Source organism: Apteryx rowi, unplaced genomic scaffold (genome assembly GCF_003343035.1).
Source record: "Apteryx rowi isolate R43461 unplaced genomic scaffold, aptRow1 scaffold_6, whole genome shotgun sequence".
Classification (NCBI taxonomy): Eukaryota; Metazoa; Chordata; class Aves; order Apterygiformes; family Apterygidae; genus Apteryx; species Apteryx rowi.
Window position 1 is genome coordinate 2,935,929 of NW_020450871.1, and position 19,370 is coordinate 2,955,298.

General features: G+C 41.6%; 1 protein-coding gene across 1 annotated transcript in view; it reads right to left on the reverse strand.

The window, feature by feature from the left end:
• The window catches only part of SDK1 (sidekick cell adhesion molecule 1), a 432,311-nt gene that overhangs the window by 83,747 nt on the left and 329,194 nt on the right, over window positions 1–19,370 (reverse strand). The window contains exons 22-26 of the mRNA XM_026083057.1: window positions 15,091–15,282; window positions 13,128–13,249; window positions 5,199–5,308; window positions 2,545–2,695; window positions 392–629 (exon numbers count right to left, since the gene is read on the reverse strand). Coding sequence (XP_025938842.1) covers window positions 392–629; window positions 2,545–2,695; window positions 5,199–5,308; window positions 13,128–13,249; window positions 15,091–15,282 — 813 coding nt within the window. The remainder of the gene's footprint in view (window positions 1–391; window positions 630–2,544; window positions 2,696–5,198; window positions 5,309–13,127; window positions 13,250–15,090; window positions 15,283–19,370) is intronic.

Consider the following 19,370-nt stretch of genomic DNA (forward strand, 5'->3'; position numbering starts at 1 on the left):
GGGGCTACGCGGGAGGGAGAGGAAGCAAGCCACGAGGGATGAAGAACGAGAGAGCTGCTCAGGGAGAGAGGCTTCATCTTGTATTGCCCATACTGCTGCCAAACTGGAGCAGGAGTGGGGAGAGGTTGTTTTGTTTGCTTTAAATAAATAACCTACAGCTTTATACATGAAAACATGGTAGGAGTAAAACAAACAAATAAATTACAGAACTCCCTCAAATGTCTTCATGTCCTTTTGCCTTCAGTGAATGCAGAGACTGCCTTTTTCTTTCATTTTAGATTTAGTGGATCAACAAGCAAAAAAAAAAAAAAAAAAGAGGCTGAGTAACATGACATAAAATACTGAAATCTGCTGACATGTTCTTCACAGCAGACATTATCCTTTGACTTACCGGACTCCCGTGTACGACCTCGCACTATTTCACTCCATGGTCCTGCCCCGATGGCATTGAAAGCCTGGATTTGCAGTTCATATTCTGTCCATTCCTCCAGATCTTCAATCGTGTACTCTCTCTCCAGCCGGTCATTAATAACCTGCGTCAGCGGGGGAGACTGCAGGTCCACTCGCCAAAACTTTATCCTGTACCCCACCGATTCGGGATTGCCATTATACTGCGTGTCGGGGAGGGGCTGGCAAGCGAGACAAAGAAAAAGCACATTATCATACAGCATGCATCGCCAATACTTTCCAAACTATACGCCAAGGTTGTCTGAACTCATATAAGGTCACGGGAAAGCAAAACGTATTGAAGGGGTTGATTTTTATTTACAATTCGTGACCTCTAAATGTTTCCGTCGCTTGAAATATTCTTTTAATTTTTACCTTAAGTTTGTACCAAATAGATGTGCTTGCACAGCTATGCCACTTGCTGCGGGTGTATCAACAAAAGTGAAACCAATACGACAGATTTCAGGTCTTTATGATTAATTATGGAAATGCATATGATAAATTGCTGAGCCATATGACAAAATCAATTTATCGTGCATTTTTGACTTTTTAACTGACTCTCGGCCTACTCATTTATCAGCAGAGATTTATTCTAGGATTCTAACTCCCCAAGCAATTTCCGAGATTAAAACACGAAATAATTAGCCTGCTTCGAGAAGTTTCAGAGTTTTTCCCTGTAAGACTCTAACTGCACGATGCCAAGGGTGACTGCTATTGAGCCCCGCACCACTGGCAAAGTTTGACGTACATTAACATTTCACAGCTTAGAAGACTACAACCTGCAGGCAAACAGGGCTAGAAATGTGACCCTTATTCTGTTGGAAAGAGGGAATTCCCAGCTCCCAGGAGGACACTGGTTCACCTGTAGGTCTTGAAAAGGAAAGATTAAACTTTTTTGAACACTGGTGATACTAAGCAGGAAAAAGGTATGCTGGGGTCATTTTCGGCTGCGGCTGTTGCTCCCCCTGAACCCTGCACAGTCTGACTCGGGATAACCAGGTTTCCTGACAGCACAGTGGGAAAGACACTTGTAAAAGTTTTCAAGAGTCTCTAAAAGAACCTTGAGTTAATTTTGATGTAAGATATACGGCTCTGGATAGAGTATCTGAGGTTGCAATAGGATCCAAAGGTTTAACAAGGCAGGCACGGTGTTGACATGGTAAAGCCATGAATGAATTATGTGGGTCCTATCAAATGAACTGCAAAAGCTTCTCTACGCATACGGAGGTGACACCTTTACGTTTGATGTTTTGGTCTTTCCAAGGATCAGAAGCAAGTTCTGTTTCCCATTGAGAAACGGGAATTGTTTTTCTCCTGATTGCAGAAAAAATCCTCTTGTTTCTAGCCCGATTTCAACTTCCAGCCATAATAAGTTTACAGACAGAAAAGCTAACATTTGGGCAAAAGGAAACCTGTGCTTCATCAACTTCACACCGCAGCAGCCCCAGCGGAAAACCCTCCCCTTACAGGGGAGAAAAAGAATCATTTTGGAGCAGGCTAATTGCCACACAAATCCCGCTGTAACAATTCTGCAGGCAACTGAGACCGTCGAAGGGGCACAGCACTTCCACCGAGCTCCGCACCTCTGCGATCAATCATTCGTTTTTACATTTCATCACATAACGCCATAACCTTTCACGTAAATACAATCTTCCTACGTGAATACAATGTGAGACTTTACTGTCTTAGGACGACAGCTACTGCTATTCGGTACCCGCCAGATGACTGTCAGTGGCCTGCGGGTACCTTCTGGGGGACTGTTTTGCACCAAACCAACAGCTGAGCCCTAGGAAAGTGCAAATCGGCTACAGTATTATATTTCTGTCCCACATGTTGACCCAGAGCGTGGAACCAGAGTCCCAAAAGYCCCGGTTTTACGCACAGGCATGCGTTCCCCCGACGCGGAGGCAGAAGCAGTGGCAGCAGGCAATTTAAGTGATTAATAACGCACTTAAGGTAAGGCTCAGCTCTCAGGTTATTCTGAAAGCAGGGAATAATCTTGCTCTCGCTTCCCATGCCAACTGCAAGGAAAAGGCGTTCCCGAGCCCCGCGCTCCCGCCTCGGCGCCCCGCCGCCGGCCCCRCRGCCCCGGCTCACCACCCAGCGCATCCAGAGGCTGGTCTCGCTGGCCGTGCGCACGCTGGCGCTCCCGGGGGCGACGTCCGGCGGCGCCTGCAGCGTCCGGATGACGCGCGACGGCTGGCTCAGGGGGCCGGGGCCCGCCACGTTCACCTGCCTCATGCGGAACCTGCGGAGAGACACAGCGGACGCGTCCAGCGGCCCGAGCGCCGGCCCGGCCTCGCAGGACGGCGACAAGGTGTGTGTGTGGGGGGGGAGCAAAGTGGGTCTTTCGCGACGGCCCCCGAAGGGTGCTGCGGCTGGCGGCCTTCGTGTTCGCTGCCGAGTACTTTATGACGACTGTTTTAAGATCGTCGCAGAAAGAAAAAGGAAAATCAGATTAGCTTAGGGTCTACAAGCAGTTTAGGCACTTGCTTAAGAAATTTCTGTTAATTATACCAAGTCCGATGAGCTTATGTTTGGCAGTAAGTGATTTTCTTTTGCAGTGCTTGTACAATGCATTCAGAAAGGTATTAAAATATCAAACTTTGGAAAGTCTCATTCCATGTCAATATAAAAAATATATATTGGTGATAACATTTCCCCTCAATTATGGGTTGAAAGAAGCTGATTTTTCCCCGTGCTGCATTTTCAGTCTTCCTGCGCAAGAAAGATTAAGTTATTTAATATGGATATGCTTCTCAAAAAATACCCGTCTGCTTGAAACAGTCTCTTCTACAATAGAATTCCCCACTGGGTCACAAAAGATTTAGAGAAACCTTTCTTTCAAGACGTACAAAATAATTAAGACGTGCTGAATATTTCAGATACTCTCACCTGTCATAAACACGAAAAGATACTGCAGTTAGAGGCATCCAATTCTTGCCCATAAATACATGACCTGTTCCTATTAAACACTTCATTTTTGGATACCATGACTGAGCTTGGTAAAAGGTTCTATCTACTATCATCTATCTACTCTAATCTCTCCCTAGAAAATGCATTAAAGAAAGCACATTAAACAACTACTGTCCTTGATTTCACTCTCAAACATTGGCACAAAATACAGAAAAGAAGCTGGCTGATAAAGATGCAGTCTGATAATTAGCTCTCATGATTTATCTCCTCAGCGGATAATGACTAAAGCTGCTGAAGGACAACAAGTTTGGCATTTGGCAACAACTTTCTAGGTTTCAGAAAATTATATAAAATTACTTGACACTGAAGTGAAAACAAAAAAAGCTCATCTTTGTGTTTGTGTGTGAGAGAGGAAGTATTCTAGACAAAATTCAATTGCGTGAATTATGATGGAAAAAAAAAGAGAAGAATTGGAAGTGAGAAAGGTGCAAGTGCCAACCAATGCAACTTGGATCACTTGAGAATGCAATGGGCATATAAAATCAGTGCAATACTCCAGAAAAAGAACAGAGACGTAGCAGTAAAATAAATAAACCAAGAAGTACAATAAAAAAAAATTCCCAACCTAACATACACTTCCTTGTTATTTGTTATTTCAAAGACATTTCTCCTTGCACCTGCAAGGTGTGAAAGTCATATGCATTTTGTATGTTGAACTCTGGTACAACTTACACTTACAGCATCTCTTTTTTGATTCAATGATAGTTAACTTACAACAGAGTTTGCAGAATTCACTGCTGTTTTTTCAGCTTTAAGGGTCCACCTCCATGAGGAGAGCAAAATCCAGCTCCTCAACCTGAAAATAATTTTCCTAAAGCTCTGTCCTAGAAACCTCTGCTCAAGTTGTACAATTTTGAAATAGCTTTTAGTAAAAATCTTAGTCCTTAAAGTGAGGTGTAATACATTTCAGTGGGGGGTTTGAGAGAAATCCAGTGTGTTTCTGGACTTCTGACTAAGCCAAAAAAAAATTGTGTACCAGCACTGAATTAGCTGTAAGTGATGTGAACTTTACTTTGGTTACACCTTATTACTTACTAGCTCACAACAGCACACAGGCAAGCTAACAGGCCTTTCAGCCAGGGGAAAATGGACAAAGTTCCTAGTAAGCTGATTTAACACTTGCTGCTATATCTTCTTGTCAACCAGCCTTTACATCAGGAAGCTCTTCCATGAAAGCATTTTTCATTAGGATTGAGCATCTCAGATTCTCAAATCTTGTCCATACTAAAACAACGCACCACTTGAATTGTATCGATTTAAAAATCAATCTCATTTAACTGGGGTGCACTCATAATGTAGGTTCACCTCAGTCAGCTTAAGCCTTCCATATATCTATTTAGCTTAATCTGGTAAATTCTTATAAGCAAAGGTTTCATCTAACTGATGTTATTAAGCTACATCAATAAAAGTACATTTAAACTGATGTTAATATGTAATCACAAGTTTGCACCAGTTTAACTACAATTGATTTGTTCCCGCTTGGTGTTACACTGGTGCACTCTTTAGACTAGGAAAGCCTCAGGATATCAGTTACTCATAATACCATTCCGCTGTGCACTTGGCTTCCCTATTTTAATGTTATGAACCATATCTTATGCAAATTCCAATTAACAATATCAGACAAGTAATTTTAAGTATAAACTATGGAAACAGTGAAACCTTTTCCCTTTTGTTCAGATTACAAAATACAGCCAGCTGTTTCTGATTAGGAAAGCTGTTCCATGCAGCAACTTACTCATTTATTCATGCTGCAGTTAATCACCAGCTGTTCTTACCTGTAATGAGTGTAAGGAATAAGGTTTGGTATCTCCAGCATCTGAGCATCAGGCTCATTCTCCACCTCATGGAGATTCACCCACTCTTCTTCATCACCCAGCACACCAACCTGTACATGGGAAAGATAAGAACAAATGCAAACCCGACAATACAGCATCCGCATTTGCAACGTGTGTTGTCACTGCAGTCGAAGGGCCGATACTTTTAAATACATAATATGTAGTAAATATTTATTTTTATATGAAAAGGCACTACTTATTGGTAAAATGGCTGCATAGCCAAGTGTCTGTGCATGTGTTAGGACTTCACTGGGATTCTCTATTAGGACGTATTCTGGAAAAATACCACGTGAGAGAGCGAAGATCCTGTTATCTTTCACTACAGCTCCAGAAGGCTCTCCCTTGATCAAGATGTAAGGACATAAAAAATGTCCTTCAGGGTGAGACCAACAGTCCAGCCAGGCCAGTATTCCAGCTCCACCAGTGGCAACAGATATACTGGTTTGAGAGAGCTGCTCTCCCACTACCTGCCTGTAGTCCAGTCCCCTCACGCTACTCTGCTATCCACAGCCATGAAATGAGGGGTSTTAGAGGGTATATCCATGCCTATTCCCTTTAGTGTTTATTTATGGACTTAACATCCATGAATTTGTCRAATCCTTTTTTAACCTGCTAACCTAATCTACTTCCACAGACTCCTATGGCAACAAATTCCAGAAGTTCATGACCCACTGAGGAAAGAACTGCTTTCTTTAAACTTTTTAAAATAGATCCCTTAGGAGTTTGATGTGGGATACTAGTTACGCATAGACATTGTCAAGACACTTGATAGGCAACATAGCCCGAAGTATCTAACATTTCCCCAAGTATTTCAAATAGAAAAACTGGTTTCATTCACTCTTTTTTCCCCCCCTCTTTCCCCTACAGGAAAAGCCTGATTTATTTATAGATGTTTGAGTACTTTGCTCACCCAGGAGTTGCTGTGCTGCATATTTATGTTTGTGCATGAAGAAATGACACAAGGAAAATTAGGCCAAAGAAATAAGTTGTGCCTTGCATTGAGAGAGGGAGCYGCTGTGATCTCTCTAGCAGAGGTCAGCTTCCATGGAGGGATATGCTTGCGAAGGTCTTTCAGTCTGATGGGTATCAGGGACACGGCCACACACCAAAGAGCTTATAAAATAGATGGCACTGTAGATTACGGGCCTTTCAAAACGCCCAACCCCAACTGTGCTATAGAAATTTTAGTAAAGTTCATGGATACAGAGGCTTAATTAATCAGCAACTCGCACAGGTTTGCAAGGTAAAACAGAACAGCCCTAAACTGAACCAGAGAACAAAGAGATGATAAAGAGAATTTTTTGAAAGAACTACATGAACAAAGAAAGGGGGAGTGGATTGATTTTCAGTCACAGAGACATAGGACGCTTCCTGATTAAAAGAGTTTCTGATTAATTTTGTAGAAAGACTTTAGTAAATGGTTATTTTTGCAAAACTCCTTGCTCTTAACGGCACCACCTCAAAGCACTGCAGTAATTGTAGAGCAGCAAACCGTTGCGTTTCAGAGGCTGCAAATAATTTCCAGCAGTGAGTCAGAGTCCTCTCTTTACATTYGAAGAACAATAAGAGCTTTTAAAAATATTTCTTGCAAAAAAGACCACAGGTTTCAATGGCTATGCAGCAGCAGGCAGGTCATTAATACACATTAAGGACCACATGGTTCAGACCCAGAGGCCCACAGGGCTGTGAACAATTGCCATTGACTTGAGCTTGAGAGGCGTCCAAAACCTCCGCCTGTTCTGCAGCTATATATTTACCAGCTGCCTGAGAAGGTGGAAATACTGAGAATCTTTTGCTGATTGAGAAGCAACAAAAGCTTCTCTGTGCCCAAGTTTAYGGCAAGCCCCTAAAAAGCTATGCCAGGAGGCGGCTTTCTACTTCTCATCATCCCTGTTAGGGACAATCGGCGCAGCCCAAGAGGAAACRGCAGACCCCACCACGATGGGCATGTTGGTCCTTGCCACGCTCAGGAGCCAGCTGGTGACAGGCGCCCACAACCTGTGTTGGGAGCTGGGGGCCCCGGGCCAAGCGGCAGCACAGACAGTCACAACTTACATCTTTAAGATCCATTTGCTGCCATGCTGCCAATGATGGGGTCACAGATAYGTAATTCAGCAAAACTTTTTATGAAAAACAGATTAGAAATTTGCTGGAGTCGAAAMTGGCTAATGCCTTGTAACGTTTCCAGGATCTGGTGCCAGCACTTGGGCAACTTTAGCTTAATGGATTTCATCTTACTTCTACTGAAATCAGTAGTATAACTTCAGTGCACATTTCTGTGAGGAGAATTTTCCGAAGTCAGAGGACTGGAGCCATTCCAAAGAGGATAGGTGAATGGTTGGGGGCCTTCTGCAGGGCTTCTGGCTCATGTGGCCAAGGAATTCTGGGTCACYGCTAATCAAAAGAGGAACCACCTATTGAGCAATAATCTCAGAAATGGGGCTTGGAAGAGACCTTCAGCGATGGACTTCCATATGTTTACTTCTGAAAGATCTTTATTAGATTCCAAGTTTCAGGCCCTTGATTTTTGCTGAAGCACTCTCATGTCAGATCAGGGGAAACTTATCACCTCCAAAAATCAGAGTACAAAAGAATGCCCAGGAGGCAAAAAGAACTGTGGGCAGTAGCACGGATAAGAGAGTCCTTTGTGGGGCCAGAAAGTCCACTATGAACAGCTCTGTTCRGAATAACGTTCATTTTGAGGCTTATTTCTTATCACTGCTTTTTGGATAACAGCGTAAGCAAACTTTAGAGAAGGATTATGTTTGTAACAGATGTACACGTGTTCACGTGTGCATTGTTTTAGCAGAACACCAACTGCTTTTTTGTTACAATTGGCAAAAAWAAAACCTCCTTAAGAAATGCACTCTGTATCTTAACAGTACAATAGGGTCACAACTCCCAGGAGGTCGGTGGGGACGGCCACAATAAAAATACCTATGTTCACCAAGTCACTTCATTTGATTCTCCCTAACCATCAGCCATCACAAGCTCTTTTCCAGCTCTGGGCTGAATCCTGGTAAGGTTCCCTACAAACCCATACTGTTCCTAAAGCATTATGCTCAATAAAAGGGTATAAGCATTTCTTATTACAGAAACAAGACAGCATAAAATAATATTGAAAGTGATATCAGAAACCTTTATCTTTCTCTGCTTTAGTTTCTCTATTTATAAAACAGAAAACAATGCATACTTTGTAAAGGGATTTAACATTTATGACAGAATGCACTATAAGAGCAAAGCTTCAAAATTCTGTCTTTAAAAAGATTTCAAYGAAAAATGATTAAAATTTGCAATGAAAAATCATTTACTTGTGATTTCTTATACAAGACAGTGAAGTACTGCTTCCAAAATTGACAATAGTTACAAAGTACTAACTGCAGTAAAGGAAAACACAATGCTCCTGTACATCGTAGAGGTTCCCTGTGTTCTTCTATAGCTCAAGGTATGTCAGAGTTTTCATTATAGAGGTCTATAACTCAGGGATTTGAAATCGCTTTGGGATGAAATCTGGTACACAGGATGTCACCCTGGATGCATTTTTTTTTTCTTACAAAAGAGTACTTAAATCAATGCAGCCATTTTTGATGTAAAGATTAGTGAAAACATAAAACTGTCAGAGCTTCAGAAACTTTATTTACCAGCTCTGACATGAAAATGACACCAAGAGAGTCGCCTCGTACAATGGATGAATCCTAACAGGGCCACTGCCTTAACCCACAAAACCAGATAAATTCATGGTTAAAATTACAATGCCTTTCCCAACTCACAGATTCACAAATAAATATAACAGCAATACTTTAAAGGTTTTACTGCTTTGAAACTCCCTTTTCCAACTCTGCTAGTGCTCACCATAATATTCACAAGAAATTTCTCTCGAAATAGCAGATTTTTTTAAAGCAAAATCTGGCTGTATTAGCTCATACAGTGCCCACAGCTCCATGACTTGCACCACCTCCTCACAGGTGGCCTGCTGCCTTTGCCCAGGTCTTCTGCTGTCTGCACAACAACATTAATCACCAGAAAAATCAAACTCAGCAGAAGTTAGCCCAGCTTCACTGAGCAACCACTAGAATGCTTGATGTGGCGGGCAAAACATCTACCAAGACACGGTAATGATTATGTCATTTACCTATTGCTCCTGACAAAACCCCAGGAAAAATTGAGCAAGAGAAAAATAAGCTGAAACTGGACTGCGGCACAGAGGAAGYGCAAACACGAAACCACACGAGCAGCAGCTGGATTTCATAGACATTTGTGGTTGCAAATTGCCAGAAAAAATGTCTACAATATGTAGAGTATACACTAATCAAATCTGAGAGTTCAGGATGACCTGTGGTAATAGGAAGGACGTCCTGAAACTCTCTGGGGACGAACGTGTTACCTGCGAGTGTCAAGGCCACAAGACATTTACTGCTGGACACTCTGAACAAGCGTCAGCAAAACCTTTATATTACATCAGACTCTCTTCCCTTTAGATTATAGTGTATTTAATGGAAAAGCAATTTTAGAACTATTTTTAAGATGGCACTGCTACTTTTTTGTAATTCTCCGGGAATCCAGTTTGCTCCAATCCTCTGGGTGTAAAGACGGAAAAGAAACAGGCTAATAATTTTTAAGAAATCTCTTCAGAAGTAAAGAATGTAGCTTTACTAGAAACACAGGGATGGGATTGTAACACCTGATACTTCAGTATCTACCGGGACTAAAATCTTAAAAGACCTGAGTCTCTCTCATCTTCACTGACATAAATCAGAATTAGTTCCACAGCAGCTCCAGCAAACTTGCACCACAGCACAAAAAGCAGAAGCCAAGGCCAGATGTACAAAATTTCATGTAAACTGGAATTCCCAGCTGTGTTTTTCATCCAAATTGTTCACAAAGTATCAGACTTCAAAAATGGCACTTAGCCMAAATGGCATACTTGTTACATTTTTAGACCTGCCCTTATTAACTAAGCCTTGTACCACATAAGGGAACAAAGAAGAAAAAAGTGTTGGTGGCAGGTCAGTTCTACGGGTGAATATAAAACGGATGAAGTTTGTAAAGACTCAGAGATTCACAGGAAAGGATATATCCCAGTAGACATGGAAGACAGAATATAAGGGATGTTCAGTGTAAAGCTATTGCATAGCTGTACGAAAGGGGGGGACGAAGACTGAAGTGCACATGGCAAGACCGTGTCAGTCATGCTTTGTCATGAACCCATGGACAGGACAAGCGCCGCCCAGAGGGACAGACCTGGGAGGGAGATGGATCTAGTCCTCTCTTCTCTCAGGAGATCACACTGTTCTTAGCAAACTGTAACATATTTTTCCTAGGTTGTTGGCTGATACATTCCACTCTACACATTGGTCCAAACTTTCAGAAAGGCTAACAGTCAAAAAACGTGCCAACCGATGGAGCTATAGTTCCTGCTTGGACAGAATATTTATTCTCCAACTCAAATGATTAATTGCAAAGTACACTAAAATATAGATTGGCGTTTCACACCTAAATGTGATCCTATCACTCTATAATACCACTCATTTTAAAATCACAGCATGCAAAAACATGTATTAAGTGGTTTTTAATTTAATTTTAAGGCATGAAACACAGATACAGTACTATTAAAAGCTGCACATGAGTCAGTGAATGAAGGCTCCAGAAAGAAAAATCCTTCTTATGTTTCTGATCAGAAAATACTGTTGTAGGCTGGGTGTAACCACTGCCCTTCAGCTTACATAGATCTAAGAAACAATTATGCTTATTTCTGCTAAAATATGAYGGTTACAACAGTAGCCTGCACCCCAGAAGAGGCACATCACTGCCTAGAAAAGTGCACAAAAAGGGAACAGTGGGGTTTCACTGGTAACCGTTTTGCGAAAGCTTGCATGTCTTTGAAAGACAGGCAGAAAGACCCGAGAAGTTGAGAGCACAGGTCCATGGCACGTAGATCCACGACAGAGCGCTCCTGCCCTCATCTCTGCTCCCACTGCCATGTTCTCGTCCCCTCCCTGGCACTGGCACTCTTCAGACCACATGCACAGCCTGTTCAGAGAGCTGATCTGTCTGAAACTCACTTACAAAAAACTCACTTGTTCCTGGCTGGATCACATGCTGGAGCAGCTCAGGGCATGATGATCCCACCAGGATCAGGGCAGACAGAAGGCAGGAGTAAGGAAGTGTTGCAGTGGGTGATGGGGGAGAGAAGAAGCAACAGGAGCAGGACAATTGGAGCTCTGGTTTACATTGGCTAAAGGTGCTGTGAAATCACACTTTAAGAGAGGAGAAGTGTGAGTGGAGTGCTGGCAGAATGGGACTGTGAACAAGGATCATAAGCATCTGTCATCCTGGAAACAGGATTTGCTATATCCTTAAGGAACCACCAATTTCCTTGCATAACTGAAAAGACTTCTGTTAACCAAGTGAGCAAGATTTTTTTTTTTTTTTTAAGTATTAAATCCATTTGGACCAATGTTTCCTGTTGTGCCAAAGCTAAGCAATGAGGTAAGGTCTAGGAGAAGTTTTCAGAGGAAGCTGTGCTGAAAAAAACTCCTGYTCAGATTCATCATGACTCTGCAAAGACTCTGGAGCAGGAGCTGTGCTCCCTTCTCAAATGGAGCACATATTGGTGGATTAATGATCTATCAGAACCACTAATCCCTTGACTTTGCTAGCAATGCACAAAATGTTGATGAGTGTTTGTGGATGGAGATATCCTCCCTTCCCTCCCTGCATATCGAGAACCCTGCAATCCCTATTTGTACCTGGGGCTCTTCGTGGATGCACGTGAACTTCATGGTCGTTATTACCACAGTGTTAAAACATCCAAATTTATTTCATTTCAGTGGTGTTCTGTTCTGATATAGTTATAGAATTAACGCAATACCAACATGGTGCTCTAGGACAAAAAAATGCTTCTCAGAATGTGCCAAGCCATCACATTATAGGATTTCAGAGTTTAATTCTGTAATATGCAATAATGTGTATGTAAATGGCACAAAATGTACCAACTTGCTCACAACAATCTCATTACTAAGTGAAGTGATTGTATCAACACATCTAAGTGGTGACGGTGATTTAAGAAGTCCAACATTTGGTCTTAAAAACAGATTATATTATTTATAAAGATCTGTGGGTGGAAAGGAAGAAGCATAGCTCATCTGTCAGGAAAACAAATGAGGAATGCATAACTCCTCCAAGGCATAATGACAGCAACTGAGAGGGACATTGTTTAAAGCTGATGAAGAAAAGAATTCATCCTATTCATATCTAGAGACCTGGATAGAAAACCTTAGTATATTCCATTACAAGATAGCACAAATATACTCAGTCTCATGAACAATAGGATCTTTACTGTTCATTGCTATTCTTCCTATAGTTCTGCTCTGTGACTTAGGAGGTAATAACTCCAGGTTTGTATGTAGTTTGAAAATGCACGTAACAGAACCCAAACCCAGGTTTCAAACCATTTTTTAAAAAACTGGACTTAAGCTCTGCTGAATGTGCTGCTTAAGTGGCATCTGGTGTTCTTCTGAAAATATGCAAAGCTTCTTTACAAAAAATCCATGTGAATTATTTAGAGGATAAGCATTCCCACATATATGTATTATATATAATATTTTTCCTTTGTCCTGTGAAAAGAAGTTACAATGTTCATATCACCCTTTCTCTCACAGGCTGCTGCACAGGCATTTCTCACCTCAGCCTCTAAAACTCCCTTGTGTTTCAACCCTTCCAGGACCCTGTGAACAGTTGGCCCAGGCCATTTGCTGAACAGCTTTGATCCAAAGCTGACGAAAAACTGTGATCCAAACAGCAATTGCTTATTTAGATCCTTTTTAACCGATCAGAAACTTCATTTGGAGCTTTTCGTCAAGGACATACCTGGCCTTCAACTATCCACTTGGAGATGGAGGTTTTGCCGTCATACCCTGGCCGGAACTGAAGTGTGGCAGAGCGAGGACTGATGTTGGAAATCACCAGGTTGGATGGAGCACCTGGAAGTTCTGAAGGAACAGGAACATAAATGAGAGGCAGAAAGGCTTTTGGTTTAAGACCCAATAATACATGTTGACATTTGCTGTTGCAATATATAAGATACCTTTCTAACAATCATAATAGGGGAAATACTTGTTCCCCCCCCCCGCCCCCGTCTTTGCTAAATACAGTATTCCTCTTTCGGCTGCATTGAGCATACATAAAATTTTACAGATCAAAAGTGAAAAGAGAGAGCCCACCTACAGAATTACAGCTACTATTTCAGAAAAGTTGCATAACGGAGACAAAGCGTGGCGGCTCAAGYGGGAAAGCTACTTCCCAACTCCAGATCTGCTAAGTCAGTTGTCAAGTCACACAATTCCTCTGTGTTTCTGTTTCTCTACAATTAATGACAATAAATATTTCCTGATTCTTCAGGTCTATAGAGCTTTAATATAGTAACAAACGTAAAAGACTAAAATTTCCAGGGCGTGTAAGGGGAAGATTTTGTGATTCTAATATTGACCTATAATTGGGTTTTAGAGGGAGATGCTGATCAGCTTCTGACGCCTGAGTAAAGCAGATGAATTGTGTTAAATACCTGTTGTAAATACAGAGGGTGACCTTCTATGAGGAAAAATCTGGAGCCTAGATCAGATCTTTGCCTCACATCAGTCAAGCTTAGAGTGGAATTTACATTTTTAATATTATCTGAATTATCAACAAAAGCAAGTCCGGGAAAGGGACCAACACCATTTGTTTAGAATAAATTCCCATTAGTACCTGCATTGACGAGTAATGGAAATTAGTATTATAAACAGTAATCATTCATAATATTGTAACTGTGTGAAGATACATCAGATAATGAGTGGACAGCTTTTTGGCATATATCTTGATTATGCAGAAATACACAATATTTCTTGATTCTCACTTCACATTTCTGGGAACTAAACCTGCTCTAATAGGATAATGCTGTTATCTGGCTAACAACAGGGAGCATGGCATTGATCGGTCTAAAACTTGTCACAGTTACCTAAGATTAGCAAAACGAAATGCAAGTATACTTCAGGATATATGGAAAAGTTCAAAAATACCGGAAGAGACCTGACATATCTGGATATGTGGAAAATCTGGATTATCTCACCATCAGTGATGTACACTAACTGCTCCACCTTGGAAAATTCTACTTATACAAACTAGAAATTAACTCAGACTGCTTTTTCGAGGTCTGAATTGTCTTTTTAGGTTGCTTTCTGTACTGGATGAGGGAGAGTGCTGAATTTTAAAAACCAAAAGCAAAATGCTAAATCTAACAGTTAACAAGTCCCCAAATGGTAAACTCAGACACTGCATACTGAATTATCTCATCCCAAATCTTTTTCAGGCCACCATACTAATTCTTGTAAACAAGATTTTAGTTTCATTATACAAATGTCTTCTCATAGGTGACATAAGCTCTACTACTTATAAATAGAAAAAAACCTTTTTTCCTTTTAACAGTATCCAAACTCTATTTTTCCTCCAAAGCTCTGTTTTTTAAATGATTCAGGCTGCCTTCTTATGTTACTTTATAAACATCAACAGATTCTGTACTGTACCCGCTTTAGGGCTTTATTTGTTCCTTCTGTTGTCCCTACAACATTTTTTTCATGTGTATCAAACAGTCTCATCTTTTTGGCAATTTCAGAGTGTCTCATGTTAATTTTTTTAATGTCTTTTAAGAATTAAATTGAAATTATGTTGTACAGAATTTCAATGCTTTATAAATAAAACCATTTTTATTATTACTGAGCCAAAGTCATTCATGACCTTCAGGAATACAGAAGCAGACAGAGTCACATTTGAATTTGTTCCGTGTAGTTTTACCAACCTGGGGGCACACCAGACGAGATGGTGGAGGAAGTGACCCATCCGCTCCCTTTCGCGGTCGCAGCTGCCACCTCTATAGTGTAGGTGGTGAGAGACGAGAGCCCCGTAATTTTGTACTCGAGAGTTGTGTTGGTTAACGTGCGGGCAAGACGAGTTTCGTTCCTGCCATACACCTCCCAGGAGATCTGGTAGCCTGAAAAACAATTACACAGGAGTCAGGGGGCTGTAACAGTGGTCAGGTCTAGTTTTTCTTCAAAAACGCAGTTATGCAATAGCCCGGACACTAGATAAATTGCTGCTTCTGCAAGATTTATTCGTGGTCAATGGTGCTATGACTTGTTTCTTACTCTACTCCATTATGGAAACCTTTTATAATCAGAAAAAAGTTTATGTTAGTATTAGCTAAAATACCCAAGCATTTTTCTAATACTACTAATTTCTAATGAGCAGTTGATACAGGTACCCACAGGATATCATCTGCTCATCACATTACAGATGGGAGAGGACGCGGAGTCTCAACAGACTGTCTCTTTCTTTCGATGAATATACAGTGCACACTATGAAATGGTTAGCAATCCTGGGAATAATCTCTCTCAGAAGGATGGGCTTTCATTTTGTGAACTCTATAAAGTGAAGAGGAAGAAACACTGGGAAATATAACATCTTCTCACCAGCTGGAATATCTAATTAAAGACCAATCTGCACTTAGTAGGGCTACTCCTTTTCTAGGCTGAAGCAGCCATCACTGCTACGTATCTAGAAATACTTACAAATCAGACAATAATGATCATGTAGGAACATTGCGGGAATCTTCTAGGAACTGAAAAATCTCTACTCCCCATTGCTTGTTCCTCACACAAACCCTTTTGCAGGGCAAATCATTATCTTTTCTTTCAAAACCATCATGCAGCCAATCTATTGTCCAAAACTGCACTCACCCTGACCTCCCTATTATTCTTATATCATAACCAAGTCCTAATACCCTTCCGTTTTTATCACTTCTATAACCGTATGCCTTCCAAGAACTTTTGAAACTTTACACAGTCTGATTTGCTCAATTTTGCCTCCAAATCTGCTTGTTCTCCTCCTGCCTGTTCCTACTTTATTCTCTTTTGAACCCATCTGAACCTTACTGTGCCATTCTCCAGAGAGCTTATCTGAAAAGTTTGCTTGATTGCAGCTTTCTTTGTGATTTGGCTCTGGGGAAAAAATACACATAGCTCTTGAATGCCTATGAAATGGCAGTGAGTGAAAAGGACTAACAGAAAGAAACCCCGCGGAGCAAAACTGCGCATGAAGCAAGCTGGCTAGTAGAACTCCCTACTGGGTTCCCTTTTCCCATCATCCAAGATGAGGAATTCAGACCAGTTGGAGTTTTTTGSTTGTTCTCTTTCTTGTTTTGTTTTTTTATCGTGATAAACTGATTAACATATACAAATTGGAATAGCAAAACACCTTATGGTATTTGATCAACAGGGAAACATCATCTAAGGAACTGAAAGCATGGTCAGCCAAACGTTACAACACAGTTTGAAGGGTGTGAGACGTTATCCTCCCTCCGGTGTCAGCTACCATCACTGACGGTGATTCACACTAACCTGTCTTTGCATGAAAATGGGCTTGGAGTACTCACATAGTCCCTAATTACGTTTCAGGTAATTGGGCAGTGATAAACAGCTGAGGGGTGATACTTTCTTAACCCATTTCAACTACACTGCAACCACTTGTTTGACTGCACCCTTCCGAGGGAAACAGAAACTCCTGGAGGTTAATCTGGAATCAGTTTTAAGTGTCTGAAATGTCCCATCTGTAAAATGGGAATGAATTAAACCAGCAGTTTTCCCAATGTCTCAGAGACGCTGTGGCGTTCCAGTGCCACCTGCGAAGACTTGAGAGTCATTTACTGGAGATGGCTGTTTAGGTAGAACAGACAAGATTACAACCTGACGGAAGATTATGAGGAAACTTAAGGACTCTGTGGMCTTCATTACTGGCAGATGAACAGAAAGCTAGAGGAAGACTCTCTACTGTATTAGATGCTCAGTGAAGGGGCATGAAGGAGCCGTAAACAGAACGACCGTCACAAACACCCATTTCTTTCAAGAGCTGAAGGACTGATGCTTGCTGCAGACAGGGCAATGTGGAAAACAAAAAGGGGCCAAGGAAGCTGCAGCCATGCATGGCCCCACTTCCCAAACYGTGGTACAGCAGCATGTCCGCGCGCAGTCCCAGATGGAGCAGAGACTGGGTGAGGGCCATGCAGTGGCTTRTCTGTCGGCCCAGGAGTGGTGGACAACCCTGCTATGCCCATTTCAAACCCTGCACGTAGGCTGGGAGAGGAACAAGGGAATTTCACCTCAGAATAAAACAGAATGAGTTGTTCAAAAAAGAAACAGCTAGAAGATAAGCAGGGGATTTTAATGTTCTCCCTACCTATTTGTGGCTTACAAACAATAGAGAGTTTCATGTACCAAGCACTGGGCAGTCTTGATTGAGAGAACTCTCCCATCTAGATAAGCTTTGGATACGCATCAAATTTCGGTGATTATTCTCTGAATATTTTGTTTCCTCTGTTATGACCACAGAGACGAGACCCAGCTTCCCTGCCCATTATGCACAGAGTCTCTATGTATGTATTTACTGAAAACATTTTCACCAGGAAAAATATCCCAAGCTCTCACGTAAACTGAAGAAAAGGCAAAGAGGAAGCATTTACTGTGGCTATTTCAGTCCTTTCAGTCAAAGTATTTCAGGCTTTCAGTCAAAGTATAATAAAAACGCAAACAGCAAATACATACATACATACCAAACAGACACAAAGCCAAATGCAATTGTGCATAACAAAAACAGATGAAAAAATGCTAAAGGAAAGGAACAACAACAGCAGTACCCCCAAGTAGTACTTAAGCCACAATGACTGACAGATGGGCCGAACTCTAGGACATGTGGTTGGTAAAAATGTGCTGTTTTACGGACGYGATCTCTGCCAGAAATGTGTACAGGGAAGTCCAGCAGGCCCGGGCAGAGTGCGTTTCCTCTGGCTTCRGTGCGAGTGAGAACAGGAGAGGTGCCGCAGAGCCTTCCCCTTCACTCTGCCACTACACCTTCTCCATAAAATGCTGCCTAACAGAAACTAATGACCAGAGGAGTTTCAGAAATAATTTTCTGTTGATCTGGAGTAAATTCTCTACAAGAGAGCAGTACACCCAATCACAAACTGTCCGTCTACATCCAGGTGCTCATAAATCAGAGTTTACGGAGAGAAAGAGGACGACGCTGAAATTCGCAGCAAGAGTAATGGGCAATTCACCCGAGCAGGCTGGCTGCCTGCAACACCCCCTGCTTCCCTCCTCTAATTCTGGGACATGGAACGAGAAGTTAAAGTAACGATATCAATGAGCAGAAGCGATGAAGAAATGCCTTCCCAAGCGCTCAGATCTCCCTGTACAAACCTCRGAGCTACTCAGGGGCATGAACAACTTTGCTCTTGTTTTCTTCTAGACCAAAAGCRATGTGCGCCAGTAAGGAAAAACTCCCTTCCCACAAGCTTTGCTGGGCATTTTTACACCTGTATTTCTTCATGAGCAATAGAGTGGCTTGCATTCCTTCTTTTTAAGGCAATTTGTCCTGATTATAAGCCAGCCCATGGTCTTGCTCCACTGGGTTCCAGCTCAGCCAAGGCGGGGACAGCTTGCTCCTACCAGAGCAATTCTGCAACACTAAACATATCGTTAGTGGCTTTGCAGAGGGCAGATTGCTAATTGCTGTGTTAATCAGGGGCTTCTGTCAAAGCAACACTGAAGCATTCAGTATCTTACCTCTAATCTTATATTTGTATAGCCCCTTTTACACTGAGGGAACCTAGAAGGCTTTACAYATGGTACTGGGTCAGAATATTAACGGTTGGTATTAAAATAGTGGAGGCAAGAGAAAGGTCGTGGGCTAGATTAAAATAGTAGGTATTCATACAGCAAATGTTCCCCAATATCAGGATGGAGTTTCCTTCAGGGAACCACTTTCATGTAGGGCAACTCTTTAGCGGAAACCTTAACACAGCAGAAATGTTTGTAACAGGAGCTAAGAAGAATCCAGTTCCAATTCATAATACTGGGGAAATTTAGTACAGAGTACAGTATTATTTAAATCAGGCAAAGTGCCCAGCGCTTATGAAACATGATATTAYGGCTGTAAATAATAAGGCTAAAACATTTCTTTATAAATTTTATTTTTATACTTCAGATGAACTCAGATATACAATTAACTGTCTTTAAACAGTGAATA